At 45.0% G+C, this 12496-nt stretch overlaps 1 protein-coding gene across 1 annotated transcript; it reads left to right on the forward strand.

Moving 5' to 3' along the window:
- Positions 1–4256: 4256 nt before the first annotated feature.
- RPL22L1 (ribosomal protein L22 like 1) lies at positions 4257–6252 on the forward strand. Its single transcript, XM_087739162.1, has 4 exons — positions 4257–4326; positions 4608–4700; positions 5106–5227; positions 6000–6252. Exons 1-4 carry the CDS (start codon positions 4318–4320, stop codon positions 6142–6144), a joined length of 369 nt encoding a protein of 122 aa, XP_087595288.1. The 5' UTR covers positions 4257–4317; the 3' UTR covers positions 6145–6252.
- Positions 6253–12496: the final 6244 nt, after the last annotated feature.

Consider the following 12496-nt stretch of genomic DNA (forward strand, 5'->3'; position numbering starts at 1 on the left):
GATCTATAAATTTGGTTCTTATTGTCACCAAAGCTCTGGCCTTCACAAGCAACCTCATTTCTTTTTTGAATCGTTAAAAAGCCGTGCTGGATTCTGGATTAGTGTTGCAGGCTAACTGGCAGTTTTCAAAATCACTGAGATTTTAATTCCTTAATTGTAACTATTTTAACATTCCTGTGGGTTTCAGCTATGGATCTAAGAAACCAATCAGGTGTTACTAGTGGATATATTTTTATTTGCTTGAGCAAAACAGTGTTTGTCTGTATGAACAGACAAAAATACAGTATTCAGGGGCTTTTAGATAAGCTGGTAGGTATCTAGGATTATAAAGTGACCTAGAGCACAAATAGTATTTTTCTTGACATGTTTAGGTAGAACTGACAATAAAAGTAGCCTCTTTTTTTTTTTGTTGTTTTTTTCTTAAAGCTTAAGTATTTTGTGGATTGGGACTCTTGCAGAACTGTAGGTGCCAATCGCAACTTTTAGACCAAGAAACTCAAGTGATCAAAAATGCCAGCTGGCTTGACCAAGCCCCAGTGGCCATGTGCAACTTAACTGTATTACCTCTGTATTCTTCTTTGCCAACTTGTTGGCTTATTGTAACGATAAAATGGTGTCAAAGCCTACCTGTGGTTTAGGCAGGCAGTTGGAATATTGGGTAGGTAAGACATAGATAGGTCAAGGGGACACAAAGGTGAGAATGGATGTTAAAGCTATAGACTTTCACTCGAGGCCTTTGTCAGACTTGAAAAATAAAATAGAAAAACGCAGTTCAATTGCTTTCCTCTATTGTATTTATCTTAAACTATAAAAGGGTGACAAAATCCATGGGAATCTGTTGCAGTGCTTCCAGCTTTAGGTTTTAATCTTCAGGTTCAGACCATATTTTTGTAGCACAGGGACCACATCTTTTTTCAAAAAGTGGGACAAACTGTAGCATTAAGCCTAAACTAAATGCATGTGATTCTTTTTAAAAAAATAAAACTATTGTATTTTCAAAATATAGACTTGACAGACAATACTGAACAACCATGGCTTAACTATAAAAGTAAATAAATTGCAACATAGTTACGAAAGCTAGCTCCTCTCCAAGGGAGTTCTGAGTCATTGAAACATGCGTGCATGCCTCTAACTATTTAGTAGCTTAACGGGCAAACTCAAGGCTTCATGGAACTAGTCATGGAAGGATGACTAGCCTGCTCCCGTTTAAGGCGTTCAACTTGAATTCTAAAACTTGGTGACTCTTCATGAGTGGGAAACTTCCTTAGTCCGTGGCTCAGACCTCTCTTCACAGTTGATAAGTTGTTTCAGGAACTTGCCTTAAGCTTCAGTGGCTGTTGGCTAATGGAAACAGGAGGCATGCTGCCCTGGACAGCACGCACAATTCACACTATTGGCAGCGAGAGCCGGACTTCACTGCTGTTAACTGCTTCAAATGTTTTCAGCTGAATAGTATGTACTCTCTCATCGCTGAAGGGCTCATGGCAACTGTCCCGAACTGCCCTTGTACGTACCGTGGCAGGGCTTAGCCGATCACGGAGGTCTGAGGTAGATGGCAAACCCGTGCGTTTTCCATAGACTTCTCATGACAGGGAGAGCAGTACGGTGAAGGTAAAGACAGCAATAAATCTACTCTGGTAATAAAGCACAGTTACCTGGGACACCTGGCAGAAGTAGGATACTGCCCCTCACTCTTGCCTAGCACAATACACATTGCAGGTGAACTCTATAAAATAGCACCTTGACTGAAACGGCAAAACCGCTTTCTAAAAAAAGCTGTAGGTGCAAGAGATGGAAATGCATGCAGAATAGTTGTGAAGTGCGTGCTTAACGGTTCAGGCTAGTCGCACTATGCTCCTTTCTGCCTCTCCATCGAGCTGGTACCTGAGAGACGGGCTTTGTTGGCTTTGGAGGTGACTGAAAGCACTGATGATGGTCTCGACAGCAAGCTGAGCTGTGTGATGTCAAAAGGGAAGTCATAGGTTGCTATGTCAAACTAGTGCAAGTTCTAATGCTATCACCGCATTACGAATACTTCTAATATGCTTGAAAACTACAAGACTCGGATTTGTCCTTGTTCTGGTAGTGCTTTAGTCTGCTTTCAGGTGCCTGTCTGTCCTGTAAGACCTTGTCGGAAGACAGGTATTTGATGCCACTGTCCCACAGTCTAAGCATTTACTTAGACTGTAAGCTCTCTGGGACAAGGGCTGGTTTTTGTCCTGTCCCTGCAAGCGGGGTCCTGGTCTGACTGGAGTTTTCAGGTACTACAGCAATCTAAAGATAGAGGTTTTATGACCTCCAGCTTGCTGGAAGAGCCCTCCTTGGGACATACGGATGTCCTTCTATTGCAACCTTCAGTTCTGCAAGATTTCAGTGATTAAGTACTTCATTATAGGTTTGGTCTTATATACTTAGTTGTCTTTTGTGAAGCACTTCGAACACTATGGAAGTGCAGAGCATTGGCTCGTCATGCATGAAGTTTCCCATAGGTAATACGTAAGCATGAGTCTTAAGCATAATCGCCAAGTTTCGGTAAGGTTAAAAGTTGCTTCTAAATTAGAACATGTATTTGAGGCATTTTTTCTAAAGTAAGATGTTTCAGTTTACTGTCAGAATCGTTTGCAACAAACTTTCTTTGTGATCGATAGTGTGTATTTTTAAGATCCCTAACCAAATGCTTAGGGAAATTCTCCTTTCATAGCTTTACTTTAAAACAAATCTTACCAATGTATGTGTTCTGTAGTACTGTCTTAACACTTAAATTGTGTCAAAACCGAAAATGATAAACTTCTAATAGCTGATGCAATTGCTTAGAGTAAAGGCTGTGAAAACCAGGAGGTGAAGAAAAGTATTTCCACTCCAAATAATGCATTTTTTTTATGGCTCCAATTCATTGAGTTTCTCTTACAGAATTCTTACAGAATTGGAAAGACTGCAGTGTTTCCTGCCTCAAATGTTGGCAAATAATACTTTAAGATTTCAATAGATCCTTCTAATTTTTGCTTATAATGGTGGTTTTTCAACTAGGCTCTTGCTAGTTGAGCCATGTTCTCAGGGCTGTTTTTTTTAAGAAGTTAGCTGAATTTCATTGTTTTAACGTAACTGCTTTCAAGCTTCTTGCAGGTTTTTCTAATCCACAATGTACCCAGAAATGGTGCACAGTCTGTAGTTTCACAGGTAATTTTACATAATCTGTAAAGAAGTCAAACTTGTTGACAGTTCAGACTCTTATGGTTACTGCAGGTCAGTCTCACAGAATTCAAAATTCAATAAATCCCACTTTTTTTTGGTTGAGTAATTAGAATGTAGTTTGTTACAGTAGAACTAAACTTCAGGAAAAACAGAAAAAGACCTTGTTAAGGATATTTTGAGTATCTCGCTTATACACTGAGAATGTTAATGAAGGCGTAGATCCTGGAGGCGTTGTGGTGGGAGCGTGGTGGACGTTCAGCACGGTACACCGGGAGCATCAGAAGTCCCTCCAGCATCTGCAGCCTGGCCCTGCAGTATTTGGCATCTGAGAGTAACTTGGTTTGTGAACTTTAAAACGAAACGTTTGCTATGTAGCGCTGTATCGCAGAAAACCCCTATTCTCAGTTGTCCTGTGCTGTATGTTGTAAGCGTAACTGTTGTTTGGTACGGCTTTCAAAACGCGGGGGAAAGAGGAATGATGGTGATGACTTGTTTTACTGATGATAGCAAAAAGCAAACCCTGTAACTCGTGTGAGCCGGGAACGCTGGTCCTCCTCGCGGTTCAAACCTGTATCTGTTTCGGAAGCTGTATTAGCGCCGTGCAAATGATGCGGGGAAAGATGTAAATGTGTGTTTTGCTCCAGAAACAATAAAGATGTCAGTGCTGTGGGGAGCTGGGTGCTGGTTAAGATGACAGGGACGGCTGGAGAGGCTCTAAGGCCTGGGTGAGGTTGCTGGAGGCATCTGCCAGCCCCAGCTCTGACAGGACGGCTGCTCGCTGGGCCTTCGCTGCCCCGCTGTCAGCTGGCCCCTCAGAAACACTTCACCGCTAGAGCGGCGCGGCCTGCCACTTGTACGAGAGCAAGAGGAAACGCTTGCCTTCCTGTCCAAGAGAAATAAAAATCAGACAATAAAGTTAAATAAAAAGGTGACTCATTCATGCTAAAGACGTGTGGCGCCTCTCTGCCTCAGCGACAACATGGCCGCCGCCAGGCCGGCCCGCCCCCCAGCGTACCCGCGCCGGCCCGCCCCGCGCGCTTGCGTGGTGGCGTCACGGCCGGGGTATAAAAGCGCGGCGTGGCAGAGGCCGCTCCCTTTCTTCCTGCGGGAGCACGGGGCCGCAGCATGGCGCCGGTGAGGGAGCGGCGGCGGGGGCCGCGGCGGGGCGGGGGCCGGGGGAGCGGGCGGCCTTCCCGCAGCCGGGGGCCAGCGGGCCTCGAGTGGGTGGCGGCCGGGGCCGGGGCCGGGGCCGGGGCCGGGGCCTGGCCGAGCCGAGCTGGCTGCAGTGAGCATCGCTCTCCAGGCGGTGTCGGTCTGGGCCTCCGCCGTGTCCCCCTTCGCCCTAATCAGTGCTTTTCGGGTGTGGGTTGTTAATGTTAACGTTGAGTATTGTATTTTTTTTTTTGGTGTTTTAGCAAAAGGACAGAAAATCTAAAAAGTCAACCTGGAAGTTTTGCCTTGACTTGACCCATCCTGTGGAAGATGGAATTTTTGATTCTGGGAATTTTGTAAGTCGTGGTTTTGCTCATACTTCTCGTGCGTAGCATAACGACAGCCTTAGTACGGTACGACAGCGGAATGACACCTGAAAAGTTGCGTTTTAAACTAGTAAAATCAACAGCTGTTTTTTAAATTGTCAGCAGTTTTTGAAGGTCTCTTGGGTTTAGATGTCTTTTATAGACAAGACGGGTCATACCTGTCTGTGAATAGAACTGCTTTAAATTGAACGCTGTTCTAGCACGGGGGGTGATTTTTTTAATTACAGACTGTAAAATCTTACTGCATTGTAAATGCTTGCTGTCAGGACATAAGCAAACGGTGATTTTTAATATCGCTCTATGGCTAGGGTCCCTTCCCTAGTTCACACCTAGGGTGCCATTCCCTAGTGTTCTATTTCTTTAATGTTGAAACAGGAACAGTTCCTAAAGGAGAAGGTTAAGGTCAATGGAAAAACTGGAAACTTGGGCAACACCGTTCATATTGAACGTCTGAAGAACAAGATCACAGTGACATCCGAGAAGCAATTTTCTAAAAGGTTGGCATAGGTTTCCTTCTCTTGTACTTGCGATAGTGGGTTTGAACAGTCGTATGTTGAACGTGATGATTTCTGATATATATAGAGGAGGTGTCATCGCTAACCTTCGTGGCACTTATAAATATTAGTGAAAGGTGTAATTCAAACAAATTTATATTAGATATTTTTAAAAATTGCTTTTTAAAGCACAGGACTTGATGGCAAATTAATGCTTCCTCTAGTATAAACATAGTAATGCAGAGATGCTTTATATAGGTTGTTAGAAGTATATCAAGGAAAGAGATGCCTTTAAAAGTCATGCTGAATTCACATCACAGGCGGCTGTTTCATTACTTAAGTGGTTGTATTAAAGCGTCTGTGTATGCAATACGTGTTGTTGCAAAAGAACCCCTTAAGTCAAATGAAGCCTTAAACTGCTCAGTGCGTTAGGGCATGCAGCAGGTGAGTGGGCTGCAGTTCCTTCCCGGCATCCCCCCTTCATTTGCTGATACAGGTGCACCAATATTTATTGCGTTAGACCAAGGTTTAGAACCACTCCTCAATGCTTTTGAGTTACTGGCATTGTGCTACGTAGTCAAAAAGTGTCAAATAATAAATTCTTATGTATCTGGAATGAAAATGTACTTTTATTACCTGTTACGTATGGTAATTTTTTAGTTCTGGATATAATTAGTGGGGCGTTGCCCTGCTAGGGCCATGCCTTGGGTGGAGTGCGGACAGCAGTATGGGTTGTTAAATGAGAAGGTTCTAACGTACAATTACTGTTTTTAAGGTACCTAAAATACCTCACAAAGAAGTACCTCAAGAAGAACAACCTGCGTGACTGGCTTCGTGTCGTTGCATCTGACAAGGAGACGTACGAACTGCGCTACTTCCAAATCAGTCAAGATGAAGAAGGATCGGAGTCTGAGGAATAATTGAAGCTTAGCTTTATACTCAGTACAGCGTACAGAAAGACTAGAACATCTATTTATAAGAACATTTAACTTATTGGTGAATAAAGATTTTGTACCCTGTTCAACAGAGCGTGGTTAGTTTTCTAGCTTTTTTCTTAAACTCTAATTAAAAACCATCACAGGGAATCATTTGATTTGCAGTTTTCCTTCCGTTGCTAGAAATCAGAGCTGTTCAACGTGGCGTCAGTGAGAGTCCAAGTAGAGAAGAACTGAGCCCTTTGCCCAGTGCCCAAGTAGGACAGTTACATCCGTGTTTAATTATATTTTTACAAATAATGCTAGAGCTCTTTGTGACTAAAAGTACCAGCTCCTTCTGCTAACTTATGTGGAGCTAATGATATAATTTTTAATAAAAGTTTAGTTATTTTAGTTAAAAATCAGGCTTACGTATTTTAAAAGAGATTTTATTTGTGTGTGATTTATCCAAATCATTAATTGGTTGTAGTACTCCTGTGTGTAACCCCAAGTCGAAGTGGAGGATAACAAAAAGATGTGTTAGCCAGGTTTACGTTAGATCGACAAGGAGGCAGAGACGAATCTCACAGCCAGCGTCCAGCTAAAACAACTTAAAGGAAGGAGTGAGGTGTGCCTTCGTGTTGACAGTGACTGAATCCCACTAAATCCATGCAGGTGTTTCTACTGTTACGATGGTGTATTTTATGGTTCTTGTATTTGACTTCTGGGATTCTTTCTGTAATGTAAGTATTACTTCAGTACAAGTGGCGGGTTCTTCATTGAAACACAAATCACTCCAGATCCTATAAACCACTTGTTTTGTTCATGTAATATCAAGAGAAATTTGATTAGTTTTCACTATGAAAAAGTGGTATTTGTGAGCCTGCAGCTGCGGTAACTGCTGCACGCGTATGCGTTTCAGTACTGTATTCTGCCAAACTGGTGATACACTCTGCATGTGATTAATTAGAATATTTGCTCTCCGGTTCCAGTGCAATGGTGAACTCTGGAATTGGTAATGCTGTTTTTGTTTAATATCGTAAAACAGGGATGCATGTAGGCTCTGATACTGAACTTTCTGTGCTTGAACAAACTGCTAGTTTAGGCTGAAGTGCGCCTACTAAATTGTTTAATTTCCTGCTGTGTTTTTTTTTTATTATTATTTCAGCATTGTTTTGGCTGGCAAACCTCTGAGGCAGGCTATTGAGAGAGCTGCCAAACACAAAGCGATGCGTTAGCAGTCGCATGACACCCATTTGTGCTGCCGAAATCGAAATGAAAAGCACAGAAGGGGAGACGAATGTTGTCAGCAGCCTCGGGGCCTCGTTTGTCGTTTTGGGGTTCGCCCGAGCGGCTGTTCCTGGGAGAGGAGAGGAAGCAGCAGTGGCACAACAGCCACCTGGGTCATCGCTCCTGGGTCGATTTGTTTCGTTTTGCTGTTTCAGAACTGGCGAAAGGAAGGGAGCAGCGTCTGTAACTGGCTGCGAGGCTCAGGATTATTTCCTAGCTCACATACGTTGAGCTTTATATGCTTCTGTGGAAATAACTAAGAGCGCCTGACGTCCTGCCCCTGATCTAAGGCACTGGATAATGCCAGAGTGCTGCCCTGGAATCGCCCGTTTGAGAAAAATCAGGTAGTTTTGAAGGAACGATTAAAGGTGGCTGGGTTCTTCCTTTTCTGGAAAGCCAGAAGGTTGCTAATGCTTTCTGAAAGCGGTTACAGTGTTGGTAGTTAATGCTGTGTTGAGCAAGCAACACTGTTTTTCACAGTAAAGCTGCAAATATTTGAAAACCTCTGGTCTGTTTTTGCTGCACTGGAGTTAAGCAAAGGGCATGGCTAACAGTAGTACATCAGAATACATCCCCGCCTGTGTTTTCGGAGTTGGGCTTTTATGTGGCAGTACATCCTTTATGCTGCCACAACAAAACCGTTCTGATTAAATGGAACAAGCACAAACACAACCAGAGCTAATAGGATCACGCTGCTGCCTTATCGTTCTTTTTAAAGCAGGCTGGCAGCGACACGTGTAGCTGCGTCGCCTAGCAGATACAGATTGTCATTAGTCAAAAGACAGGAAAACAAGGCCTGGGATTTCAAGCAAAGCCACTGATTCCATAGCTGGGTTTGGAGGAAAGCTGCCAAAGTGTTCATGTGAGTTGTATTACCCGCTGAGCTTCACGGCAGTGAGGATGGAGCCTACAAATTCCTTGAAAACACGTTAAACTTTGAGAAAACAAAATTCAATATTTCTGATGAGTATGGCTCTAGAGTGCTTAACATATTTAGGAAAATTTTCCTTCCTTTAGATACCAGCCAGAAATTTTTGGTTTATCCCTGCGTTGCTGCCCCAGCTCTGCTGGCCGTACCCAGGGCCTCCCGTGCAGCTTTCTCGTGCGGTTACCAGCTTTATTGGGTCAGCGGGATCAGTCAAAGTGCATATATGTGTGTTACAGTAGAAACTACAAAGAGGGGGGCTTAAATTTAAATGGAGTGTTTATAATAAGATTGTTAAGGTTTCACGGAGAAAAATAGCTGGAGTACAGAGATGAGAAGCTGGCCTCGGACAAAGCTTCAGAAAAAGGGCGATTCTTCCATAATGTCACGTATTTCACAGCCAAAGAGGCCAGGTGTAATGCAGGTGGCAGGCAGCAAACAGCCTGTTATTGCTCACACAAGGTAATTAATAAGAATTATCCAGATTAGAATCGAAGCGAGCTTTTTTAAAAGCCATGGGTGAGCGATTCTTGGATCTTTGGTGGGGTCTAGCTCATTGAGATGGCAGCTCTGCTGTGCCAGGAGCTACCAGGTACCTTCATCGGGGCACCTAGCACGGCAATTGTTTTTTTCCAACTAGAATCTGATGTAAAATAACCAGTTTCGTTCATCTTTGTTTTGAAAGTTAAAAGATCCCGAACAGCTTGAAAACGGACAGGATTGCCTGGCGGAATTTTCCATATTTAGTGCTGGACAAGAGCCCAGAAAAGCCCTGCTCGAGGGAGGGACGGGCTCTCCTCGGAGCTGCAGGGACGCGCGCTCCTGCGTCAGCCAGGCGATGAAGCTGCTGGGAAAAATAACGCACTCACAGCAGGAAAATTTCGCAGGTGAGCAGGGCTGCTGCCAAGTTTGGTCCCCGTGGCTCCACAGTAACACGCTCAGGTCTCGGACAATGCTCAAGGTGCTTTAGGATTTCCAGAAGGGATAAGCATGAAATCCAGCAGCAGCGAGTGCTTCAGGAGCACCGCTTTGCCTCCACCCAGCTGAGATCCCCAGTTCATTAAGCCAGAAGTTTAATTTGGAAAGAGGAATAATCTCTGCAAAGCACCAGTTGCACTGGTAGTGCAGCAGATGGGCCAGGGCCAGCGCCTGTGAGCTCAGGGGGGCAATGGCACCGTAACTCTTACAAGGCTTTAATATAGCCAAAATTATATACATAATATATTTTTTTTTCTCCCCCCTTTCATTTTTCAATAAACGTTTCTCCCCCTCATTTCTCAAAAATGTTTTTGCTGCTCTCTTCCAAATAAAAATCAGTTTATGAGAGACCTCCCACACATGGAAAATTTCAGTGTCTGGCAAATAAAAAAAAAAAAAAAAAGATTTATAAGCACAAGAGCTACATGGCTGTTGCCAGAGCAGCAGTAGCAGCACCACATAGGCTATTTATGTGTGAGCATACAGCGATATTATATTTCTGCACCATCAGTCTCTATCACCTCTACTGCAGCAAGACTCTCACTGGCTTCCATTAAAAAAAAGAACAACAAATCCCACAGGGTTTCGCCAGTCTTAACCACCACTTGTAAAAGTTGCTTCTAAAGGCGTATCCATACACTTTCTGTCCGCTTGCCCTTCTGGCCTGTAGCGTCCTCCGAAAACAGCTTTATCATATACCCAAAACTAGTAAGATCAGAAAGAAAGAGGCAAATAATAGCAGGAAATAATCTGAAAAATGTGTCAGGGTACTAACGTATACACTAGACCCAGCATGTGGCAGGTATTAAAGGAGGCACAGACTCAACATATTCACATAACAGCACAAAGTAATTAGAAACAGAGAGGCCCATGGAAAAATAAATACTCACTAATAGCTTCAATGTACCCAACAGCAGGAAACAAGCTTCACTGGTGGGAGTGATCGGATTACACCAAATATAGACAAAAACAAGGAAAAATTGCTGTTTCTTTTTAAAGACAAAAACAAAACGAAGGCTTCTTATCGGTCAGATCAGAAGGGATCAAATGCCTCCTTGTCATGCCCATGTCGTGATGCCCCATCGGGTTACCGCCCCGGCCCGGTGCCCCGGTCCCCCGACCAGCCCCATTGCCCCTGCCCGTCAGCCCTTGCAGCAGCACACAAATATTGGTTTGAAAATTGCTTGGCTCGCATGGAAGCAAGTGGTTTTTCCTGCTGATGCCCCGGGATGGTCAGCGGCGGGCAGCAGGGGGGGCATCCATTGCCTTTGGAGGCCTTTTCCACCTTCCCACTGAACTTATTAATTCTCACAGCCCATGCTTCCCACTCAGGTCAATAAAATATGGTTTATTTTATATGGGTATGTTTGATATTGAAAGGAGCGTCTTTGTCCCATGGACTTTATTAGCTATGTTAGGTGAAGCGTCCCGGCATGATCCCAATCCCACAAGCAAGGGGCTGTGATTCCCTCTAGCAGGTCAAGACTTCATTCCTGCTGATGCCTGTCACAAGGACCACTCTCTGAGCAATAAAGAGGCACAGAAGCTGTGACTCAATTCAGTGTCACCAAAGCCAGGAGAAGGAGAAAGAAGGAATAAGTCAGAGGCACCAAGGAAGCTCCCTGGGACAAGCCGACAGGGACTTGTGTAAGCACCATCCTCTTTCAGCATCCAAATCCCCCAGGCACGTCCTGCTGCTAGCCTCCGGATCGCTGCCCAGCTCTCCTGCGGACACGTGAACATCTAAAGTCTTGTAGCCCGTACATTTTTGGTAGGACGCTGGCATAGAACCACTCTTAGTCTTGCCCTGGCACTGCAGCTGCTATTGAGTCCCAACTCATGCTAAAGCTGCTGCTTGAGAGAAATGCTTTTGCGGAGCACAAACCATAGGTGGGAGAGGTGGCCCGGGGATAACTGGGCCAAGTGGCTAAAACATGCCCCAAACGGCCTTCAAGCAGGATCCTATAGAGCCCTCAGGGAGGGGTTGAGGGGTGGGGAGGTGTTTCCATGACCCCTCCAGGCCTGGAAACTGCCCTTAGCAGCTTTTTGTACCTGAATCCCTTTGCTCTGGGGACTAATACATTCACAAAGCACCAAAGAGCCACCAGCTGGGCAAGATTTTTCCTTTGCTGTCCATCCATGCTGGATTTAAATGAGCAACAAAGAGAGAAATGCTTTAATATTCTATCAAACAGATCTTTTTTTAAGTAGTTTTGGCAAGACAATTCAACCCTCCCCCCCCCCCCCCAAACCAGCAAGTATTAAGCATGATTTAAGTCTCAGTTTTGTTATAATGCTCTTACCATCAGGTTAGGGTTTCGGTAGGGATTTTAAACAGGAACGTGGGACATCGGGCATTTTTTTCAGCAGTCCATTGCCCACACAGTGGCACCGATGTTCCCTGCGCACTGACGGGATGCTCTGAGCCCAGCCTCTGGGTGCCAAAGCCAACAACGGCATGAGCATCTTCTTAATCGCTGGCACATGGGGCAGGGAGAAGAAAGACAGCACTGAATAATAAATATAGCAAGGTGCGCAAACAGCAGAATTGAAAGCAAATAACTAAAATGCTTTGGTTTGATGCAAAAGGGCAAGATGCTTCTGGGTGCAGTGCTGCTGCCAGCTGCGGAGGGGAAGCCCCCAGCTGCCCCCCGCTCCTCGGCCAAGACAGATAAGGGATAAGGGGGTGTTCAGCCATCCCTGTTCCCAACTCGGTAACATTTTCCAGCAAAACTGCATTCGTCAGTCCTCCTGCCAGCTCATTTAGAAAATATTTACACTGTTGGAAGATAACAGCCCTGCGATAGGGGTAGTTTTTGCTGACATAGTGGGCTGGGAGCTGTAAAGCTTCCACGCTTCTCCCCAGCAGTGGTTTCAGGGCTCTTTCTCCTGCCCCAGCCTGGGATGCTGAGACCCCCGGGGGCAGGGTAAAGACCCTCCCCATGGCCCCCAGCTGCGATGGGGCTCGGTGTGGGGCTGGCAGAAATAACTTGCAGAGCCTGGGGTGGTCAGCAAGGGGCAGCTCAACCAGGGCGATCAGTGCGAAGCCCAAAGCAGGAGGGCCCTGCCATCGCACCTTGCTGCGCAGCACCCACCACACGCTCCAGGGACCCACGTTTTCCCCCACGGTCAGGTTTTGGGGCAGATGGGTATACGCTGGCAGCA

This window comes from Nipponia nippon, unplaced genomic scaffold, assembly GCF_047370975.1.
Source record: "Nipponia nippon isolate SJK-2023a ecotype South Korea unplaced genomic scaffold, ASM4737097v1 scaffold_7, whole genome shotgun sequence".
In the NCBI taxonomy this organism is placed as follows: domain Eukaryota; kingdom Metazoa; phylum Chordata; class Aves; order Pelecaniformes; family Threskiornithidae; genus Nipponia; species Nipponia nippon.

Coding starts and splice junctions, on each gene's coding strand:
- RPL22L1 (XM_087739162.1), top strand. Junction 4,701..5,105: donor TTTTTGATTCTGGGAATTTT/GTAAGTCGTGGT, acceptor ATGTTGAAACAG/GAACAGTTCCTAAAGGAGAA. Junction 5,228..5,999: donor GAGAAGCAATTTTCTAAAAG/GTTGGCATAGGT, acceptor ACTGTTTTTAAG/GTACCTAAAATACCTCACAA.